The sequence below is a fragment of the Nicotiana sylvestris genome, chromosome 11 (genome assembly GCF_000393655.2).
Source record: "Nicotiana sylvestris chromosome 11, ASM39365v2, whole genome shotgun sequence".
Taxonomy (NCBI): domain Eukaryota; kingdom Viridiplantae; phylum Streptophyta; class Magnoliopsida; order Solanales; family Solanaceae; genus Nicotiana; species Nicotiana sylvestris.
In genome coordinates this window covers 60221102-60245180 of record NC_091067.1, presented here as the reverse complement: position 1 = coordinate 60245180, position 24079 = coordinate 60221102, and the positions used below count along the sequence as shown (strand labels likewise).

At 36.2% G+C, this 24079-nt stretch overlaps 1 protein-coding gene across 2 annotated transcripts in view; it reads left to right on the top strand.

The window, feature by feature from the left end:
- The window catches only part of LOC104211965 (calcium-transporting ATPase 3, endoplasmic reticulum-type), a 74454-nt gene that overhangs the window by 14537 nt on the left and 35838 nt on the right, over nucleotides 1-24079 (top strand). Inside the window, exons 1-11 of one of the 2 annotated variants that reach the window (XM_070162336.1) lie at nucleotides 869-972; nucleotides 1238-1323; nucleotides 2300-2401; nucleotides 2480-2533; nucleotides 10897-10998; nucleotides 11555-11613; nucleotides 15705-15849; nucleotides 16954-17061; nucleotides 20345-20497; nucleotides 20904-21008; nucleotides 22130-22326. In XM_070162336.1, coding sequence (XP_070018437.1) covers nucleotides 930-972; nucleotides 1238-1323; nucleotides 2300-2401; nucleotides 2480-2533; nucleotides 10897-10998; nucleotides 11555-11613; nucleotides 15705-15849; nucleotides 16954-17061; nucleotides 20345-20497; nucleotides 20904-21008; nucleotides 22130-22326 — 1154 coding nt within the window. In that variant the 5' untranslated portion in view covers nucleotides 869-929. Of the gene's footprint in view, nucleotides 1-868; nucleotides 973-1237; nucleotides 1324-2299; nucleotides 2402-2479; nucleotides 2534-10896; nucleotides 10999-11554; nucleotides 11614-15704; nucleotides 15850-16953; nucleotides 17062-20344; nucleotides 20498-20903; nucleotides 21009-22129; nucleotides 22327-24079 lie in introns of those variants that run through there. The other variant, XM_070162335.1, reaches the window with a different exon arrangement.

Here is a 24079-nt window from a genome sequence, read left to right as displayed (position 1 = left end):
AAGAGTAGGTAGTAATAGCAATCTATGAATAAAAGATACTATACTAACACTAAAACTACCGGTGCGGGAAACGAAAAGTAAAATGCTTGACTACCTACTAACTTTCTACCCTAATTCTTGACCTCCACACCCTCCTATCAAGGATCATGTTCTCCGTAAGCTTAAGCTGTGCCATGTTCTGGCTAATCACCTTTCCCCAATATTTCTTTGGCTTACCTCTACCTCTCTTCATACCCACCAAGGTCAACCTCTCACATCTCCTAATTGGGACATCTTTGCTTTTCCTCTTCACATGTCCGAACCATCTTAATTAATTGTTGAAGGGAGAGAGAAGGGAATGGGAACCTAAGGGTATGACCTAGTGGTCTATGAAGCTGGAGGAGAACCATGAGATCCCATAAAAAAAAACTAGGTGATTTCTTTTGATCTACCTAAGCTTTGGTAGCCAGAGTTAACTCGACACCTTTGTAGGTAACAAGTACCCGGTGGAAAAGTCGACTGCCGTCATAAAGCAAAACTTTATTAATGATGGAGGGTTGCTTACTTCGGAATATTACTTACTATTGTATGGGAAACCTAGTAGTGTATGTTGTTCTTTTCATTTCCAAAAAAAAAAATTTACTATTGGAGTGCCAACATCCTCGTAAAAAGGAACTATTAGAGTGCAATATGTAAACCCTTCCTTTGAATACTCAGAGTTTGTAGGTGTTATATCTACTAATTAAATGATGCTTCAAGTTTTATGTTCTCAAACTAAACTGTTTCACTGATAACATGAGATTTTGACTGGAAAGTAAAAGTGTATCAGTTCTATGTGCAGGGCCCTTGGATCTTGTGGAATATGATGATGATGCCAGAGTGCACGAACTAAACTTGGGGAGGGGAATAAATAAAAATAAAAACAAAAAGGCAACAAGTCAGTGAGGATTATGAAAAGAAACGTTGCGATATTTAAATACGTAGTGCAACAATGTAAGTCGTGTCCTAATCTGGGAGCCTCGTTGGGCCCGAGGTAGGCCTAGCGACAAGTTGATTTGGAGAACTTATAATGCTAAATGCCTCATTTTATTGATAAAAATAAGACGAATCCCAAAATGACACTAAATAATAGAAGATAAAAATATCTGCTATTGAGAGTGTATATAGAAGCTGATTAGAGATCTTCATTGTAGGCTCTTTAGGTCCTTTCCCTGTCTTTTATTTTTCTTATGCCATCTTCTGTTTGTTCTGATGACAGGTGAGAGCTGCTCTGTTGAAAAAGAGCTTGATGCAACAACTGCTACAAATGCAGTATACCAGGACAAGACAAACATCCTCTTTTCTGTAAGTTACTAAAACCAGTCCTGTGGAGTATACTATGTAAAGGGAGCTTAGAGCATGAATTTCTTAAAATGGTACATCATGCTGATGTCATTGACCATGTAATGTGGGAGATGATAATACTGTCACTTGATTTATTCAGCCTGAAGAATGTTTAGCTTTTCATGTTTGATTTAAAAATTAGAAGTATTTGCGAGTGAACTTGCTATTGGTTGAAGCAGCAGATCCTTGAATTTGTGGGATGCTAAAGAGTGCTGAGATTTACCTTTTTTACTTAAGAGACATGTCAAAAGGTCGAAAACTCTTGTAGATATAGAGACCCTGAACAGTTTGCTTATATAAGATGACTTTAGAAGTCTAATGTCTTTTTTTTGTGTAAAATGGGAATATTGATGACTTGCTTTGGGCTTGGTAAGTTTGCATCTTCTTCACTGGTCACAAGCTCTTCCACTTTTCACCATTTGTAGGTTTTGTGGTATTAACTACTATCTTGAATCTTCTTCCCATTTGTGACTTTCTCTTTTTCTGAAATTATTCTTAATAATTATTGTTATTACTAAAAATCATTGTTAACTTCAAATAAGTTCGTTCAAAATCTATAGTATTTATTTAGAAAAATGAAAGTTCTCACACTTGGAGATTTCTCCTTATCAAAAATAAAAATAAAAAATGAAATTTTGATTCTGGATGATAGACTGCTCCACCCCAAAAAATCTGGATGATAGACTGAAAATTGATCAGTTAACCCTCATAAAGTTTTGGGATGAAAGAATTGGTAGACATCATTTAGAACCTGCAACTGAATAAAGATGATGGAAAACAATTAACTTCTGGTTATAATGTCAAAGACATTTCTTTTGTTATATGTAATAACTATTTCTTCAGAAACTTGTTTTTAGTATGTTGTTTTAGCCATAGCTGGCTGCTTAAAATAGTTTTCGAACATGGCAATGTGATAAATTTCTGTTTTGATGGCCAGGGCACTACAGTGGTCGCTGGAAGGGCAAGAGCTGTTGTTATTGGGGTTGGATCTAATACTGCAATGGGCAGTATACGTGATTCTATGTTGATGACGGAAGATGTGAGCTTTATACGTTGACCCGTAATAACAATATCCTTTGTTTTGGTATAACAGTGATTTGCTGTCTTGTTGTTGCAGGAGGCGACACCATTGAAGAAAAAGTTGGATGAATTTGGTACTTTTTTGGCAAAGGTGTGTATATTTATTTCCTTTCCAGATACAACTTCTGAGATGATTTTGTTATTCCTAGATTTTACCTTGATGTAAAAACCTGTAGATTGAACCCCCTCAACCTCTTGCTTTTTTACTTCTTATGTACAGTTTTAAATAAAAGCCCTGCTCCCAGTTGTGCACTATGCATAAATGAGTAGGATTTATTGTCTTAGTTTCAGGATATTTATATGACCTGGTATGATTATTTCTGTTGCTAATTGTGAGAGTTGAAACATACAATGGAGAAGGATTGAGAAATGTATTGCTTGATAATTTTCTAAGGTAGTGTATGTTTAAATAATACATACACTTATTCTAAACTAGGAAAGAAATCAAGGCTACATAATTACAATTAAACTAATATATCCATAATCGATTCTAACTAATGTACTGAATACTCTCAACACTTCCTCGCAAGCTGGTGCATACAAGTCATATGCACCCAAGCTTGTCACAAAGGTAACTAATTCGATGACCAGTAAAGGACTTGGTAAAAATATCTGTAAACTGATTGTTTCACGTCACAAACTTATGACAATGTCTCCTGAGAATATCGTCTGACAAGTAACAGCCGATCTCTATGTGTTTAGTTCTCTCATGAAACATCGGATTCTACGCAATATGAATAGCAACTTGATTATCTCACACAAGTTCCATCTAATTGATTTGTTCAAACTTCAATTCTTTAAGCAACTGCTTGATCTAGACTAGCTTTCAGGTTGCCACAACCATTGTGCGATAGTCTACTTTTTCACTATATCGAGCAACCACACTATGCTTCTTGCTTTTCCAAGACACGACATTACCTCGAATGAGAGTTCAATATCTAGAAGTAGACCGTCTATCAAATGGTTATTCTGCCCATCTGCATCTATATATCCATCAATCTACTCGTGTTATAGATCCTCGAAAAGCAATCATAAGGCTGATTTTATTGAAGAACACATACAACTACATCCAAATGAATGTTGCTTGGGGAGTCCATAAACTGAATTACTACACTCACTTGAAAGGCAATGTCATGTTGAGTCGATATGAGGTAATTTAGCTTATCAACCAACCGCCTAGACCTTCCAGGATGGATCATTACAGGGCTTCCCCACTCTTGGCAAAAGCTTAGCATTTGGATCCATAGGAGTATCCATGGGTCTACAATTTGTCTTTTTTCGTTCCTCAAGAATATTCGGAGCATACTTATATTGTGAGATGACAATTCCTGATTTGGACTGAGTGGTCTTCAATGCCTTGGGAATACTTAATTTGCCTAGATCCATTCTCTGGAAGTGTTGGCAGATCTTCAATTTGCTAATACCATTGTCACGACCCAATATCCCATATAGGCCGTGATGGCGCCCAACGTTGCCGCTAGGCAAGCCAACACGGAACTAGTCATGTATTTACTCTTTTTAATAATTTCAAAGTAGTTGATTTTTATTTATTAAGGAGATGAGAAGTGGAAAAATATAATGAAGTGGAAACTAATGAAGGAGCAAATACAGTGAAATAACTACTCAAAACCATAATGTGCCTACTAGCATGTTTCCAAAACCCGGTGTTATAAGTGTATGAGCAACTAGTAGAATATACAAAATACCTATGCTACTGTCTGAAATAAAATAGACAGAAAGTAAATACAAAGAGAGACTGCGGGCGTTGCAGAACGACCGTAGAGAGTAGCTCACTAATATGCCTCGAGGTAACAGGAGTGCGCGCCTGAATGACTGCCATATGCACCTGTCTCTAATCCTGCACGATTAGTGCAAAAGTGTAGCGTGAGTATATAAACAATATGTACCCAGTAAGTATCTAGTCTAACCTCGAAGAAGTAGTGACGAGGGGTCGACATCGACACTTACTATGGGCCAACAATTTAAATACAGAAATTCTAAATAGGCAGGGAGTAAGTGAGCAATAATAACACAATAACAAGTAGTGAGTTAATGATTCTTTAACTGATAATCAATTTAAAAGTCTCCAATTGCCACCTACTAACTTCCACAATTTCGGTCATTTAATAAATTGTAACCTCTCAAGCCATAAAATAATATCAAGTGTAGTCGGGCTCCGAGTATTATCGCCGACGATTTATGCCGAGCCCGATCCAAAATACTGTGTGCACTGCCGAGGGTCGAACGACACGAACCATAGATGCATCTTTTCTACTGCTGAGGCGAACGTCCCGCTCCCATGAGAGTAGAGACGTTTACCTCGCTCGCGGAAGTACTTGCGACGCGAGAGGGCATGGATTTCTCAGAGTTATTACGTATTCCTCAATTCTTCCAAAAATAAGAAATCTAAATCGAAAATTTGCAACTTTAAAAACCCTAGTCTGAGCTCTATTCAAGACAATTAATATGCATAATAAACACAATAATACAATTAAATGCATGATGTGGATCTAAGACTATCCGGACATATCATGGAATATAGCTACGCACGGACTCTCGTCACCTCATGCATACGTAGCTCTCCACACAAGCAATACACAATAAAGGTACACCTAAGGGGATAAGTTCCCTCTTACAAGGTTAGGCAAGAGACTTACCTTGTTCTCAAGCTCACTTCCGGTCTACAAATCCGCTCTAAAGCCTCAACTTGGTGCCAATAAATCCGAAACTAGCCAAATGTTATATAAATTAATCAATATACACTCACAAGTTCATAATTTAGCTATTAGAGTAATTACCCAACCTAAATTGAAGATCCCTAAAATTCACCCTCGAGCCCACGTGCCCGGATTCCGGAAATTTTCGAAGATAAATGTTACTTATAATTTCACGAACTCAAATATATAACTTCTACCCAATTCAATAATCATTTTCGTGGTTAAATCTCATTTTTATCATAACCTAGGTTTTTCAACTAAACTTGAAATTTCCACAATTTTACATGTTAAAATCTACCCACAATCTATGTATTAAACTTGCATTGGGTAAGAATTACTTACCTTCAATGGCCAGGAGGAAACCCCACTTCAAAGAGCTCTAAAATCGTCCAAGAAGTGAAAGAATTGAACCAAAATAGCCTAAGTCCCGACTTTAAATGAACTCAGTGCCTCAAGCGATTTCCGCTTCTGCGGAACATTTGGCCGCTTCTGCGGAGGTTGCATCGTAGATGCGGCCCTCCCCGGCTGGCCTCTTTCCGCTTCTACAATGCCTTCTTTGCATCTGCAACGCCTTCTTCGCATCTGCGACCCGCAGATGCGATCGAGCCCTCGCACCTGCGTCACTGCTCCCTTCAGCTCTAGGCCGCTTCTGCGGGCCATTAACCGCTTCTGCGGCCGCGCACCTGCGCCTCCATGTCCACACATGCGGACTCAGCCCACACAGCCTAGCTTCGCACCTGCGGCTAGCCGGCCGCTTCTCCGGTGCCGTACCTGCGGTCTTCGCAGGTGCGAACGCACCAGAAGCCCTGCTGCTTCAGAAATTCTTCCTAGTCCAAACAAGTTCCGCGCATCGTCCGAGTAGCACCCGAGCCCCTGAGACCTCGTCCAAACATACCAACGAGTTCGAAATCATAAAACGGACTCGCTCGAATCCTCGGAACACGTGAAACAACATCAAAACTAAGGATTACACTCCAAACCAAATCAAATCAACTTATGAACTTCAAGATCTTCCAACTTACTCCGAATGCGCTAAATCATACTTAGACTACCCCGAACAACACCAAATTTTGCGTGCAAGTCTTAAATCACCATACGGAGCTATTTCCAGGCTCAAAATCCCATACGAACCTCGATAACACCAAAACCTACTCAAACCAAACTTAAAGAACTTGAAAACCTTCAGTGCGCCAACTTTCAATATTAAGCACCGAAACGCTTCCAGGTCATCCAAAACCTGATCTGAACATACGCCCAAGTCCAAAATCATTATACGAACCTATTGGGACCGTCAAATCCCGGTTCCGAGGTCGTTTACTCAAAACGTTGACTCAAGTCAAACTTAACTATTTTAAGCCACTATTAAGGAACTAAGTATTCCGATTTCAACCCGAACCCTTCCAAACCCGAATTAACCATCCCCACAAGTCATAAAATAGTAAAAGCACATACGAGGAGTCTTATTTAGGGGAACATGGATGTAGAAAGCAAAACAACCGGTCGGGTCGTTACAACCATCCTAATCATTGCTCATGATAACTATATCATTAATGTAAACTACCAAATAAATACACAGATGTGGAGCAACATACCCGTAGAATATAGAATGAATAGCCTCATTGCAAGTCATATCTACCTCCTGATATAACCATGTTGAACTTACCAAACCATACTTGAGGAGATTGTTTCAAACCATATAGGGACTGATGCAACTGGTGTACAAGACCACTAGATTCCTCTTAAGTAATAAAACTGAGAGGTTGCTCCATATATACTTCATTCTCAAGATTGCCATAGAGAAAAGCATTCTTGATGTTCAATCGATAAAGAGGCCAATGACGAACAATATGGATAGAAATAGATGAACAAATGCAATTGTAGCCATGAGAGAATGTATTATTGTATTCAAGTCCAAAAATTTAAGCATTACCTTTGGCTACTAGATGTACCTTAATTCCATCAATTCTGCCAACTGGGCCAACTTTAACTGCATAAACCCATCGACAACAAATAGTAGATTTACGTAGAGGTAAAAGAACAAGTTTCTAAGTACCACTAGAGTGTAAAGCAGGTATCTCAATCATATCCTATCTCCATTTTCGTTGAAAAGGTGCGAATGAAAATTGCAGACAATGCAAAGGTGCGAATGAGAACAACAAAGTGAGTTTGTATTTCAACACAAAAGGTCTGGATAATTGATACTTCGAATAATCTTTCATTAATGAATTCAAAGTATACCTTGAATAATCATCGATGAACTAACGAAGTAATGGAACCCCAAAGAAGAGCTGGCTCGACTAGGACCTAAACATATGAATGAACTAAAGAGAAAGAAGACTGCATGATTATCAAGGCAACGAGGGAAGGAAGCGTGAGTATGCCTACAAGTTGACATGACTCCTATTCTAAGGTAGACAAGTTACACAAATTAGAAAGAGACCAATGAGGATGTCCTAATTGTCCATGAAGTAACTCAGGAGAGTCGGAAATAAGACAAGCTGTGGTGATCTCGAAAGATTAAGGTTGTAAAGTCCTTGTGATTCGTGTCCAGTACCAATTTCTGTCCCTTACTACAATCCTGTATAACAACAGAGTTATTGAGAAAAGTAACGGAACTATTAAGAGACCGAGACAAATGACTTATGTATATTAATTTAAAGGGGCAACTAGGAAGATAAAGAAGTGAGTTTAAAGTCAAAGACGGTAGTAAGAAAGCTTGACCTGCACTAGTTGCCATGGTTTGAGATCCATTGGCTAATGTAATAGCCAAAGAGATTGAGAATAAGAATTAGAGTAAAAAGAAATTTATTACCAAAAGTATGATATGAGGATCCTAAGTTAGTGATCCAAGGCTAAGTTGCTCTGACATGGCAATTTAGGTGTCGCACCCGTGTCGACACGACACTAGTATAGGTGTGGGTATGGGATCCGCACCGGATCTGGTCAAACAATTTTGAGTACTTTGACCACGACGGATGGAAAATTCAAGACGAGATACAATTGATTCCCGTAATTAGAACCAAAAGTACGGTAAATTGGAAGAAAATAGCATACCTTATCTAGGAAATCAATCCTTTACGTATCTACAACTTGAGAATAGAAAAGAAATCCACACTTTACAAGCTATACATAAGTATTCACAAAATTTCTCATAATTTAGAGATATCTTTATATTTTTGAATTATTTTTAGCCGACTCCTCGCACCTGTATTCGTACTAGGATCTGTATCCCCGAATCTTAGAATTTACATCTCACAGGATCCGACCTCTAGATCTGCACCCGTGTCGGATACCAGCACCCGTGTCCGAGCAACTTAGATCCAAGGTCCAATAATGTCTCATATGGGTGTATAGTTGGTATAATTTAGCTCTATGTAAATTTTGTCCTAACCTTTCGGATTTTGTCAGCTCTTTAGCTCTTGCTTAGAGCTTTTTTGTTTCATAGCTGACTCTTTTATCATGTGCTCTCCCTCTTATGTACTTCTTGCATCTTCTCGATGCCATCTATAAAATTCTTTTACTTCATAAAAAAGGTCCCAATAATGGAAGATTGAGAAAGTTAAGGTACAAGTTTACCGGTTTGGACAACAGATGTGATTTCTGAAGATGTTTGTTTACGTGCTTCCTTGTACTTAAGAAACTCAGTGTATTCCCATAAAGGAACCTTGTTAGAGTTCAAATCACCAGAATCCCTGTAGCCGTGGTTTTCAATTCTTGTTAACATTATTGAACTGAGCAGGACCAAAATAGAATACTTGGGATGCAAGAATCAGTGACAGGACTCATGAAGCGGATGTGGATATGAAGCTTGATACTCAAGTCTTCCCCAAGAGAGGTTTCAAGCATCTCAGGTCTATAATCCAAGTTATCAGGGAGATTGACAAGGATATCACACATCTTATTGGAGCGGAGTGGATGAAATGGAGGCTCGCATCCGGTGTTTTATGTGATAAGAATGTGCCACCATGACTAAAGGGTCAGTTCTACAGAGTGGTGGTTAGACCAATTATGCTGTATGGGGCTGAGTGTTGGCCAGTCAAGAACTCCCGTGTTCAGAAGATGAAATTAGCAGAAATGAGAATGCTGAGATGGATGTGTATGCATACCAGGAGAGATAAGATTAGGAATGAAGTTATTCCGGACAAAGTGCGAGTGGCCCCCGTTGAGGATAAAATGCAGGAGTCGAGGCTGAAATGGTTCAGACACGTGAGGAGGAGAAGCACAGATACTCTTAGGAAGAGCTAGAGGTAAGCCTAAGAAGTACCGGGAAGAGGTGATTAGGCAGGACATGACGCTATTTCAGCTTATTGAGGACGAGACCTTCTATAGAGGATGTAGAGGTTGAGAATTAGGGTTGAAGGTTAGTAGGTAGCCGAGAGTTTCCCCTTCCCTTACTAATAGTATTAGTAGCACTCTTGCATTTTCATATTCTTAAATCTCTATTACTTTCTGTTGTTTCTTTCGCTTCAGTTATCTTATTTTATTGTTGTTGTTCCTCCTCCAATTATCTTATGTAGGGGTAAGGTTTGCATACAAACTGCCATCCCCAGACCTCCACTTGTGGGATTATACTGGGTTTGTTATTAACATAATTGAACAAATGTTGATAAAAAGATTACCTCAGAAAAAAATTCTTCTTTTTTTCTCTTCCTTTTTTCACCTTTGCTGAGCCGAGGATTTATCGGAAACAACCTCTCTACCTTCACCAAATAGGGGTAAGGTCTGCGTACACACTGTCCTCCCCAGACCCAATGGTGGGATTATACTGGGTTTGTTGTTATTAACATAATTGAACAAATGTTCATAAAAAAATTACTTCAGAAGAAGGTTCAGGAATATCTTATTGCCAAGACAATTTGATGTTCCCTAGACTGGATTAGGAATGAAAAGTCTTCCTCCAGTATGTCGGAGAAGTGATGAAATTGGATACAAAGTCACTGTGCCACCAGAAAATGTAGTTCTGCTAGTTGGATTATCATGAGAAAATTGTTCAGATTTGAGTTGGATTTAAACAAACAAAATCCAGATTATGCAGAAACTCCATAGTGTAGCAAAAACTGCAGAATCATTGCCTGGAAGATGGAAAATTCCCTGGAAAATAACTGGCGCGTAAATAGATTTCGCTGGAAAATTCCTTCTCTGACTGGTGTGCGAGACCAAGTGAGAGTTCCTTTTCCGACGGGATTACTGGCTGTTGCTTGCTGGACGATGCATGACCTGGTGGTGGCGCTGGTTTATTGCCTTATGCACAACACCCTCGAAATTAGAGAATAACTAAAGCAACAATAATGATCACCGGACAATTGCACGACGCCCATTTTTCTTTCTTCCGGAGGTTGTGCAGCGACTATTTCCTAACCTTGCTCTAATACCATGTGAAAAGTGAAACATACACGGGAGACAGAATGTTGCGTGATAATTCTCCTAAGCTAGTGGATGTTTAAACAAATATTCCCTGATTGATTCTAATTAATATACACAAATTTTAACCAAACATTCTCAACAGTCATACTGCTATGTTACAAATTAATCAGGATCAAACCTACATTTTGAACATATGCCCTACCCTCTTAGCTAAAGGAGGAAAAGGGATGAAGGAAGGGAAAATATTATAACAGGAAGAAGAGTGATTGAGCAATGAAGTAGAACCTACAATAGCTCCTAGAAACTTATTTGTTTATCCACATTTTTCATTAATCTTTGATATGTTACGGAAGCTATGCTTTTGTTATTTTAGATCATTGCAGGTATATGTGTACTAGTTTGGGTGGTAAACATTGGGCATTTTAGTGATGCTGCCCATGGTGGCTTCTTGCGAGGTGCAATACATTACTTTAAGGTATAGGATTCTCATCAATAGCATTTCTGATCGGTTTGTGCCTAAATATTGTAAGTTCACAAGTGGCTATTTTAATGTTAAAGTACTGCTACAATAAAGCTTTATGAGTTGGATAGTAGATCTTACCCTCCTTATTTATTAGTACAGAGGTTTTTCGACATGACTGGTTTGTTTCAGTATTAGTTTTTGTACCTGACTGATTTTGTCTCTATTAGTTATTGTACACTAAGTTGCTCGCACTCTTCACTATCGGTGCCGCACCCGTGTCGACAGGACATGGGTGTGAGTGTGGGACCCATACAGGATCTGGTCAACCAATTCATAGGAAACTTTAAAGTAGCAGATGATGCTTAGATTACATGATTCGTGAGTTTGAACAATTATTTTCATTATGAGTGATACTTTCATGGACTTATTTGTTTGTTTGATATAATGGGCATCTTATATTTGTTACCCATTTTCCATTAAGTCCTTTTTTGTCCTTGGCTTCTTACATGGACTGATTTGGTTTTTTACCGTATAACTGACAACGAGTATTTCTGTCTTCCCTGTTTAGATTGCAGTTGCCCTGGCTGTTGCAGCAATCCCTGAAGGGCTTCCTGCTGTTGTTACAACGTGAGTATGTGAAACCATGTTCTTTGAATTCCTAAGTTGGTGTCTGGAAAAGTTTTATGTAAAATATCTGTGTATTTTTCAGTTGGGATACTTGCTTGAATGTCATTATCCTTAATTCTTCCCCCCCAGCCAAAAAAAATATTCCCCCAAAATGTTTCCATTGGAGCCAAACGTAAATGTCATTCCCCCTTATGGGTTTCAACAAAAAGTGTGAGATCACATAGACCATGGGCAGAGAAGAAACCTTGAAGAACTTTTTACGAGCGTCATGGCTTAAGATTTATCATGTGATCAGCATGCCAACAAAATGAGTTTTGTCTATTGAACTGTGTATTTCTTGTTATCGGCTTCAAAGATAATTCTTGGTTGTTCACTGTTTCTCTGTTTATCTGTTGCGTAAGTGCTTTGCGTATTACATATAGCCATTTTTCTCTTGGTTTAAGTTCTCTGTTCATTCTGATATGTATCCAGAAAGTTGTTTCTTTAAAACATGTTATGTGCTAATAAGGTGTTTCATCTTTCCAACACGTAGGGCAGCACCATTTTAGATAAAAAGGACAGTAAACGGTAACACTGACTTTTGGTTAGGTACATTGCTGATGGAGAAAGGCTGCAATATTTTCTCATCTCCGTCCTCTTTTTCTAATAACTTTGGACACTTATGCATTGCCCATGATAGTAGTAGAAGATGAAAAACAGTAATTTATCAATTTAGTTAGAAGGTTAACTAACATATAAATGTTAAAAATAACCGAGTACTGAAAAATTAAATGAAAAGGAATACTTTTTGTTCTTTTATTATTGAGTTTGTTACCAAATCTTCTGTTTGTTCCTTCAACACTTCAACACTGGGTATTAATGTTTTTATTTTGAAAACTAAAAGTAATACTACGAGCTAGTTTCTTAAGCATGATAAGAAAAATCAGAGTACCCCGACATATTTCTTTCTGTGATGATTACTGGAAGATGATAATGTCCCTTTATGTGATAAATTGGAAGTGGTTTAAATAAGAGTTTACGGAAGAAAATAGTTTTTACTCTTGTTGCGGTTTTCTTTAGGAGAACTTTTTGTTTTCTTAATTTTTCTATTATATCCAGGCCATTACTTTTTGTTTAATTCACCTAATCATGCTTCACTTCCTATCTGAGTTTCTCTGGTTGAAGACTTTTTATGTGCTAGTGTATTTTTTTGTTGTGGCTATCTCGAACCTCGTAATGCATGCACTGAAGAGAGTATTTATCTATTAGAATATTTTCTTTTTTAATTTCAAGATAATATATTAAGTAGTTGAGTAGGACTGGAGGTTTGGACACAAACGTTGAAGTCTAAATGTTTCAAGTTGAGTAGGACCAAGACTGAGTACTTGGAGTGCAAGTTCAGTGACGAAACTGATGGTGCAGGCGTGGACGTGAGGCTTGATACACAAATCATCCCTAAGAGAGTTAGTTTTAAGTACCTTGGGTCTATTATCCAAGGAAATTGGGTGATTGATGAGGATGTTACTCATCGTATTGGAGCAGGGTGGATGAAATGGAGACTTGCATCCGACGTTTTATGTGATAGGAATGTCTACCTAAACTTAAGGGTAAGTTTTACAGAGTGGTTGTCAGACCTATCATGTTGTACGGAGCAAAGTGTTGGCTTGTCAAGAACTCTATGTCTAGAAGATAAAAGTAGTGGAAATGAGGATGTTGAGATGGATGTGCGGACATTCCAGGATCGATAAGATTAGAAATGAAGATACTCTGGAGAGGGTAGGAGTAGCCTCGGTGGAGGACAAGATGCGGGAAACGACGCTTTAGGTGGTTTGGTCATGTGAAGAGGAGAAGCACAAATGCCCCATTAAAAAGGTGTGAGAGGTTGGCCTCGGTTGGTCTGGAGAGGGGTAGAGGTAGGCCAAAGAAGTACTGGGGAGAGGTAATAAGGCAGGACTTGGCGTTGGTGCAACTCACTGAGGACATGACCCTTGATAGGAAGGTGTGGAGGTCTAGAATTAGGATAGAAGGTTAGTAGGTAATCAAGTGTGTGTCATACCGGTAATATTAGTAGTTAGCCTATAGATTTTTGAGAAGAAGAAAAGACTTCTTGTATTTTTGTGTATTTCTTATATCCCTAAGAAAATGTATTTATACACTAAGGGTGTGTTTGGTATGACGGAAAATATTTTCGGGAAAATCCCATTTTCACTGTTTGGTTGCACAAAATAGTTTGGAAAATATTTTTCTAGATATCACATTTTCCTGAAATTGGAGGAAAATGACTTCCCTATAAAAAGTTAGGAAAACATTTTCCAAAAGCTCCACCTACCCTCACATCTAACTCCAACCCCCTCCCCCTTCTCTCCCCTAACCCACCTCTCCCATCCCATCTTTCTATATTCTGCCTTCGCACTTGATCTAGCAACTACATTTACTTTTTGCTTCTCCAAATTACTACGTTTCCTCCTACGAGCGTACACTAATTGGATGTAGATCTTCTGTCATCCAGAGATCAGCCCAATATGCGTCTGTAAAGGCTTGTATTTGGAGGTGATCATGTTTGGAGAAAAGTAGATCTTTTCCTGGAGCAGATTTTAGATACCGCAAAATGTGAAAGGTAACTTGCATATGAGGATCTCGGGGATCATGCATGAACTGATTCTCCAGGCTAACTGAATAGGCTATGTCTGGTCTAGTGTGGGAGAGATAAATGAGTCTTCCAACAAACCTCTGATATCTTTCTTTATCAACTGATTCTCCAACTCCGCTTTGTAACTTGTGATTGCTTTCAACGGGCGATTCTGCGGGTCTGCAACCTGTCATACTAGTTTCTTTCGAGATATTCAGAATATACTTCCTCCGAAAAATAAAGATTCCTCTTTTTGATCTAGCAATCTCAATTCCCAAGAAGTAATGTAATTTTCCTAGATCCTTGATCTCAAATTCATGTGCCAACAACTTCTTCAATCGGGCCATATCCTCTTTGTCATCTCCTGTCATTACTATGTCATCAACATAAACTATGAGAAGAGTTAGTTTACCTGTATGATGTCTTATGAAGAGGGTGTGATCAACATTGCTTTGTTGGTAACCAAAGGAGATCATTGCTTTACAGAATCTGTCAAACCAAGCTCTGGGGATTGCTTCAGTCCGTACTAGGCTTTCTTCAACTTGCATACCTTTTCTTGACTTTGTGCAGTATCAAATCCAGGAGGAATCTTCATATACACCTCTTCTTTTAAGTCTCCATGAAGAAATGCATTCTTCGCATCAAACTGTTGCAAGTCCCAATCAAGATTAGCTGCATAAGACAACACTAAGGGCAAATGCCTCTTGATAATCCACTCCATAAGTCTGAGTGTATCCCTTAACCACCAATCTTGCTTTGAATCTTTGAATCGAGTCATCAGCTTTGTGCTTCACAGTGAAGACCATTTGCAGCCAATCAACTTCTTGTCTGGTGGTGAAGTGACAAGTTCCCAAGTCTCATTTTTTAACAAGGCCTTCATTTCTTCAATCATAGTTTGCTTTCATTTAGGATTTGCAAAAGCTTCCCTCCAATTATGAGGAATAGATACAGAAGTAATAGACAAGGCAAATGCTCTATAGGAGTGAGACAGAGAACTATATGAGACAAATTAGATAAAGGGTGTTTGGTGGTGCAAGATTTGACCCCTTTGCTATGAACAATAGGTTCATCTAACTCATTAGGAAATGTGGATAACTCACCAGTAGAAGAAGGTTCAGCTTCGGTAGATTGCATGATGGCTTCTTCTGCTCTATTTTTCCTTGAGTAAGTTTTCAAATCAGGCCTATCCAAACGCCTAATAGTCTCCCCTGAATTCTTTCTCTAATTTCACTTTCCCCTGTGGCAATGGTCATCAAAATTGGAGAAAAAATATATTTTAAGCAAGAGTTATCTTCCACCATGATGTAAAAGACTCCCGACATGCTCAGCACTATAATCTTTTATTGTTTTAGTCTGTTGCTCGAAGATACTTTTTGCTTTTTACCCCTACTTTATGCTCTTTTTTTTCAGTCTCCTCCAATCCACCTCCCTCCCAATAGAAAAGAAATAAAAGTTACTATGCATGTTTATCTATTTTTGGCAGGTGTTTGGCCCTTGGGACAAAGCGAATGGCTCGTTTAAATGCTATTGTGAGATCCTTGCCATCCGTGGAAACATTGGGCTGCACCACAGTAATCTGCAGCGACAAGACTGGTACTCTCACAACAAATATGATGTCTGTGTCAAAGGTATGTTCTAAATTATATACTGTATTTGTCCCTTTTTAATCTTCCCTCTTTCCCGTTCTTCCCAAATGGCTTTTCTTACAGCAAAGGTTTTGAAAAGGGGGGGGGGGTGAGGGTGCTAGGATAAGTAACAGTAAGACAGAATAGATTAGATGGGGTTGTGGTGCTTAAATACAGACAATTCAGATATCTAGGCTTGATGTTCCTTGAGAATGGTACGATAAATGAAGATGTAACACATAGAACTAAGTTAGATGGTTGAAATAGAGAGTTTATCGAAGAGTTGTGCGATAGTAGTCCATCAGTCAAAGTTAAAAGGCAAGTTTTGTAGAACCGTAATAAGAGCAGGAATGTTATATAAGATTGAGCGATGGGCCTCGAAAGTCAAATATACGTAAGATGAGTGTCGTAGAAATGTGAGTGTTAAGATGGATGTGAGATTATACTAGATCTGGCGATATTAGAAATGATTACACTATTGACATTAGGTACAAGTAGCACAGTTGATGATAAGTTGAGAGAATGTCACTTGAGATGGTTGAGACATGTTTTCCAAATTCCATAGAGCCCGGCATGCAATGATCCATACGTATGAAAGCATGATAATTGAAGATATTAAAGAGGAATGAGGTAGACCTAAAATCTTATCGGAGGTTTCCTTGAAAGGGCTACAATCTCCTGGAATACATGCAAACTTTGCGAAAAATAGAATGCAGCAGAAATAAAAGATCCATATCGGTGATACTAACTAGTTAGGAATAAGACTTAGTCATGCTGGTAAGCTTATGTTAGGTCCAACTTTCGCTAGGAGTCTTCCTAATCTTTTCAAAGGCAGTTGAAAAGGAAGAGATAATCTAAATTGTTAAATATTCGAAAGAAATAGGCTTGGAGGACCGAAATGGATAGTAATGCAGATATTCTGCCAATGTTTTAAACAATCATTAGCACATGTAAATTGTGAACTCTAGATTTGAAGAGCACAATATTCTTTTTCAAGTCTATCATTTTCTGGTACCTACAGTATTGAAGTTTGTTCATTAGTCTGTAAGTTCTTTGACAAATAGTATTCACTTGCTAAAGAATTTTTGATATATTTTTTCTGTTCAGATCTGTGTGCTTCATTCAGTAAATAATGGTCCAGTGGCCTCTGAATACGTCATCAGTGGCACAACTTATGCACCAGAAGGTTTTATATTTGACAGCTTGGGAGCCCAGGTTTTCCTTGCACTACATATGCTTCTTTTGTTGACTGCAAGCAATGCCACTCATGTGTTAGCAGTGTAGGACATGGACCCGGTGAAACTGAATTCTCCGTGATTGTGATGTAAATCTTAGACAATTATCTCTTGAATGCTTATCATCTTAAGTGAAGGCTTTGCAAAGCCAAAAAAAAAAAAGGAAAAAAAGAAAAATCAGAAAACTTACCAAATATGATTTCCTGATGTCATTTGAATTTATGCAATGAGCAAGAGAAATAGGATAGTCTCTGAAAGGCAGTGTTGGCCCTGTGCTACCTTCCGAAGTTGTTAAATTGACCTTTTACATTAAGAATTTTCAAAAGCCCCCTCAAGCTTGTCATTTGTCCCTGCTAAATACTTTTCCTATCCTTTCAGCTCCTCTAAGAATGAGTCTGGTAAAGAAAATGGAGTTAGCTCAATCCCAAAATCAAGATTAAGATGTGATGATTGTGCAAGATGATATAAGGAAACTACAACCTATACACTTAATCTATGTGAGATTCTAACATCTGTTGGATGCTTAGAGCTGGACATCTGGAGCATGGAGTAGCATTACTTGGGTGAGTATAGGGTAGTTCAACATTAGGAATGTGTTCGGTTTTGATACCATGTCAAGTAAATGGACCTTGGACCTAAGTTAATCCCAAGAATCTAGTTCACCGATGTTGGCATCTGACTAGTCCTGTGTTTTCTTTGTTGAAATAAGAAAGGTACAGGACAGCTAATTCATAGTGGTATGCGATAACCTAATTTTATTGGTCCAAGGACCCTCTATGATGAGTTTGCTCCACTTTCTGGGATTCTGTGAATTGAAATGCCATTTTTCTCATGTCTGATGACTAGATGATTCTCCAGCACTTATTGGCAAATTCTTTTGCATGTACAAAACCTGTGAAGTGGGCGGCTTCTTGTTCAGCCTGTATATATGCTATTAGTAGAAAGTAAACACCCTTATACTTTACAGAAAACAACTAGTGTTAGAACCCGTGCAATGCGCGGATAATTTGACACAGTATTAAGCTTATAAAATTATGATAATATCATATTTTAAAAAAAAATATTAGTTGTTATTTTATTTTTTAATATAGTGTGCAGAAATATAACAAAATCTATATAAAATAAAAGGAACACATCATATAGTAACCAAATAATTTTGTTCCTTATTTATTCTTTGTTAAATTAGAAAGTGGTTAGTACTGTTCAAAATTCTTCAATTCTCTGAATTTATCAATAATTTTCTTGGGGATTATTTATTTATCATTTATTTTTCAACTAATTGAAAGTATAAATATCATAATATTATCTTTATCGCCCTCTTTTCATACATTATTTTCTACTGTAATATTTGATTTGTTTTCTCATTTTGTATTTTACTTAAAATTTAAATAATATAATATTTTTTACTAAATTATGATTTTTAATTCATCAAAGGTATAAAGAGATAAGCCTTTTGTTATTTTTGTAAAAGTCTATCAATATTTTAATAATTACTGCCTCCGTTGCAATTTATGTGAACATATTTCCTTATTAATTCGTGCCAAAAAGAATGACCCCTTTTCATATTTGGAAACAATTTACCTTTGTGCAATGATTTATAGCCACACAGAATATATGTGCCTCATTTTGCACCATAAGTTTAGAAGTCTTCTCTTTTTTCTTAAACTCCGTACCCAGTTAAATAGGTTCACATAAATTGAAACGAAGGGAGTATTATTTTGTGTTTTATATATAATATACTTATCTTAGGTGTAAATGTCCTAATAGTATCTTTATATTTTTGTATTTTTCATTATGAAATTATGAGTTCTATTTATTAAGTAAAATTTCCTACATGAGAAATTTAATTAATATATCTTGATATTCTTTCGTTCTTTTTTTTTAAAGTATTCTTCCTTTATGACTATTTGTTTATTATGATTTTAGTTATTATTATATGTACGACTTTTCTCATCATAATTTTAATAATAAGTCTGATATTTTATATTTCCCATATATATTATTATTTTTATATATTTTCCCACAAAGAGGGGAATAAAGATAATCTTCTTGATTGTTATTTACTTATTTTTTATTTTTAATTAATTCAAAGTATGAATATCATAAGATTATCTTTTATCCCCTAATTTTCGTACATTATTTTCTACTATAATATTTCATTATCTTTCTCATTTTGTTTTTTACTCAAAATTTAAATATATAATATTTTTTACTAAATTATAATTTTGAATTCATCACAATTATAAAAAGATAACCCTTTTATTATTTTTGTGTTTATTTATTATACGGATATTATTGTGTTATTCTTTTAAATGGATGATGTTGAATTGTTTCAAAGGTTAATCAGAGAAATTCTTTTATTATATGTTATATTTCAATAATTATTAATAATTGTAATAATTATTATTTTTATGTTATTTTCAATAAGAAATTAAATTAAATTCCCCTCCCTGTTTGTATTTAATATGGAAGTTTAATTTTTTAATTAAAATTACTACATAAGAATTTAAATTATATCTTTATATTTTTTATTTATTTTTTGGAGTTTTATCTATTATAATATTTTTAGGTACGTGATCTTATACATATAACAAGACCATATGATTTATTATTCAAAAACTTTCTCATTTCAAAAAATAAATCTGTCTTATCCTTTTATATATCTTAGCACTTAAGTTATTTATTTATATATTTTTCCTCATTTTTATAATAGTTTCCTAAAAAATATATAGATATTTAATTTTTGTTCTAATTCACTGTGAGTAACTAATTATTAATTAAACTAACTAATTTTGTTCTAAAACTACTATATGTCTTTCTCCTATACTGCCACTTGTCATAATCCTAGGCTAGACTTCCTTCTTTTTAATAATATATAGTTATAGATATAGATATAGGTATAAATATAGCAAGACCATATGTATTATTACTATTCAAAAACTTTCTCATCTCAAAAAATAAGTTAGTCTTATCCTTTTATATATCTTTACGCTGAAGTTATTTATTATATATTTTTCCTCATTTTTTATAATAGTTTCCTTAAAAATATATAGATATTTAATTATTTTTATTTCAAATTCAAAATGAGTAACTAATTATTAACTAAATTAACTAATTTTTTCCTAAAACTACTATGTGTCTTTCTCCTATAGGCTAGACTTCATTCCTTTTAATTATATATAGATTATTTGCTTGCTACTTGCTTCTATTCTCCTTAGTATCTTCATTTAATAGTTCGTTTGTTTTGGTGTTCCTATGTGCAGCTAGAGATTCCGGCACAACTTCCTTGTCTTCTTCATATAGCAATGTGCTCAGCTCTTTGCAATGAGTCTATTATACAATACAACCCAGATAAGAGGATTTACGAGAAGATTGGTGAATCAACTGAAGTTGCCCTTCGTTTGCTGGCAGAAAAAGTTAGCCTTGACTTTAGCTTCTGTAGTTTCTTTATTACTTCCTAACCCTCTAATTTATATAACATTTCTTTCTATTTTGTAGAAGTCCCAAATGTTTGACATCATTTAACTGATAACATTAGTTTATACAACTTTACATTTTTCAAGATCTATAATTTATTTAATAATTCAAATTTTAAATGATTTGATGATTTTCTATCAATCTATCTGTACAACCATTATTTTATTGTTTCCTTTCACTATTACTTATATAATAAGTTAAATTAACATTTTAGTTCCCACGGGTCAAATAAAAAGGGATGTAGGAAGTATTTGTTTAAGATATGTACATTTTGCATGCGCATAAATTGAATTTTGACTGATAATCAGATGTAATTCTGTGCTTCTTCTCTTCAATTTTTGTCAGATTGGTCTTCCTGGTTTTGATACAATGCCGTCTGCTTTAAATATGCTAAGCAAGCATGAACGGGCATCTTATTGTAATCGCTATTGGGAAAGCCAATTTAAAAAGGTGAGGTGTGCTAATTTATTTATCTTTTTACTTTGATAATATTCACATTCTCATGGATTTTCAAACTGAATTTCTTGTGCTTAAACTTGGAAATAAATCATATCTGAGATATCCAAATGGGAGCGTGATTCAAGTTGCCGAACACATTTAAAATCATGTTTCTTTCATAAGTGTTCCAAATGTGTTCCCCTATTGGATCTTACTAAAAGCTGAGATGATAGTAACTCCCTATTATCAAATGCGTACAAGACCGTGAAATTTATGCAATAGTTTTATCATGGAAAATACGGTAAATATAATGGTTTTCACCATTTCGATCGCCACATTCGTTAAAGACATCATGCATCAACTGTTCCCTCTTGTTTGCAACTGCCTTTAAAATTTTGAATGAAGGCAAAAAGCTAAGATGAATTCAGTGTAAAAGTTTGTTACAGGTAATACAATCTTAAAACAGCAGCTGGGTGCACCAAGCTTTTGCGACGTGGGGGTTCCAGCGTAGAGCTGGACCATCTATTGAGAAAAAGTGGTTGTTGCAAGTTCTACAAATCCCTAGTAGTCCGGACTATCTATTGAGAAAAAGTGGTTATTGCAAGTTCTACAAATCCCTAGTAGTCCTCAATTTTTGGTTGCAAAACGTGAAAGGTCTTGAACTGCGCGAATTTGTTTTTTCGATTAGTTAATTCGGTCTAGAGCATAATTCTGCCAAGCAAGAAATACAAGGCACTGTTATATGAATAAGTCAGAACTTGTTTTCTTATTATCTTGTTATGGTTACTGCTTGTTTTCTTATTATCTTGCTGTTGGTATTGCTTGTTGTTACTGCTCTCTTTTTCTTTCCTTGAACCAGGGGTCTATCGGAAACAACCTCTCTACCCTCAAGGTAGGGGTAAGGTGTGCGTACACACTACCCTCCCTAGACTCCACTCGTGAGATTATACTGGGTTTGTTGTTGTTGTTGTTGTATTTAGAATCAACACCTTTAATTTTCCTTCTCCTGGAAATCAAGCTGCTTTATTAATTTGTTTACTTGTATGATTATCATTTATGAAAAATAATCAGAACACCAAATTTGGTGCTATGCTTGTTGTGACATTCGTCTTTACTTATTCCATATCTTGCAGGTTTCTGTACTGGAATTTTCACGTGATCGCAAAATGATGAGTGTGCTTTGTAGCCGAAAGCAGATGGAGATAATGTTCTCAAAAGGAGCTCCAGAAAGCATACTTTCAAGATGTAACAATATACTGTGCAATGATGATGGTTCTACAGTCCCTCTTTCTGCACATATTAGAGCTCAGTTGGAAGTAAAATTTAATAGGTTAGGCCTATTCGCTTTCTTTGATGGTTGTATTTTTTCTGCAAGCTTGGTACTTGTGTGAGTGGGATATTTTGATCCGGATAGTTCAGATAGAAAGCTCTGAATTCAACTTATCTGAAGTAGGAATGACATTTGTGGAGGATATAAGTGTGGATTTTATGCTGTGCTGGGATTGTGGCCTTAATTTGGTGTCTATGCATATATATATATATATATATATATGTTCAAGTCTGATACTTAGCACCTACTTCAATTATCAAAGGACAATTGATTTATGTTTTGGCTTTGTTGACTTAATTCAGTCTGCAGCCAATGAGCCAATATAAAAATTGCACATTTCACCAATTCATCATTTAATAATGTCCTTCGGTGGTAATATGCTAGCATTTATTACTCATTATTTTATTGTCCGCTCTTTCTATTATCCTTTATGCTTGGTCTCTCTTATTGTTAGACAATTTCTATTCTAAAGGCATAGTGCAAACATTCACGGATTTGCAGATCTAAAAATGGCTATGTACCTATGAAATATCTGTGATGCTTCTTGAGGGGAAGTTCAAGGATTTAACAGCCTCTAGTTGAGATATTTCAAAAAGAAGCTGAGTTAATGGAAGAGTAACACTTTAGAATCAACCCTTTCCAACATGTGCACATACTCTATCGTGCACTATGCAGAATAATAAAATGAACAAAAAGGGATAACTGTTTTGGAAAAAAAAATCATTTTGATAGCAATCATTTCATTCGAAATTGAGAGATGGTATAATTATGATTATCCCCTGGTGTTCTTCATAACTTTGAGTCTCATTTGTCAGGACAATGCAAATAAGACTTTCTTTGTAGATCTGCAAATAAGACTTTCTTTGCAGATCATAATTTCTTTTTTTTTTTTTTTTTTTTTTTTGCTATTTCAATACTTTCTTTACAGACCGTTAGTAGTAAGATGAGTATCTCTATCTCAATCTTCCCTGAGTGAACTCCATAACCTAACAAAAGGATATGGATACTGATAAAGGTATCTCTAGATTTTAGGGAAAAAAGCGAATAAACTGCATCTTCATCATGGAATTCTCTCCTTTGTGAGAAATGACAGAAACATATTTGTCATCCTCAAGGGGATATGATTATTTGTAGTATTTGACCCTCCGTTACTTCTCTGCAAGTGTTAAAGCTTGAATCTAATGAGGATGGGATATATGATGTTATTCAGGGGCTAAATGTTCGCATAATGTGGTGCGCAGTGTGAGAAAATTATTATATCAGACATAGATCTAAGATGAAAGGGCATATGTATTCTAATTGTTATTCTTTGTTTGCTTCGCTTAGAATCTTTCATAGGTCTTTTTGGGAGTGGAATGTTGATATTCTCTACTCCAATTTTTTTTTCCTATGTGAAATTGTACCAAGGCACCAAGGTTATTGTCCCACCAGAGGCAATACCGGTGAAATCTCTCCATCTACTTAAGTCTTGGCAGATAAAGTTATCGGGTATGTGTGCTGCTAGGAAGTACTCTATGCCTAGTGGGCTAGTGAGGTGCACGTAAGTTGGCCCGAATACCACCATTATCCAAAAGATTGTACTAGGGAACCTACTGATAGACAGACCATTTCGAGTCTTAATGGCCTCTGCTAATGGTTAAGGCATTGGTTAAGTTTTTTGAGAACATTTTACAAGAGTTCCAAGATTCCGTAAGTAGTGATTACTACTTGTATGAGACATTGAATAACCTTTCCTATATATTTCTTTGATTAA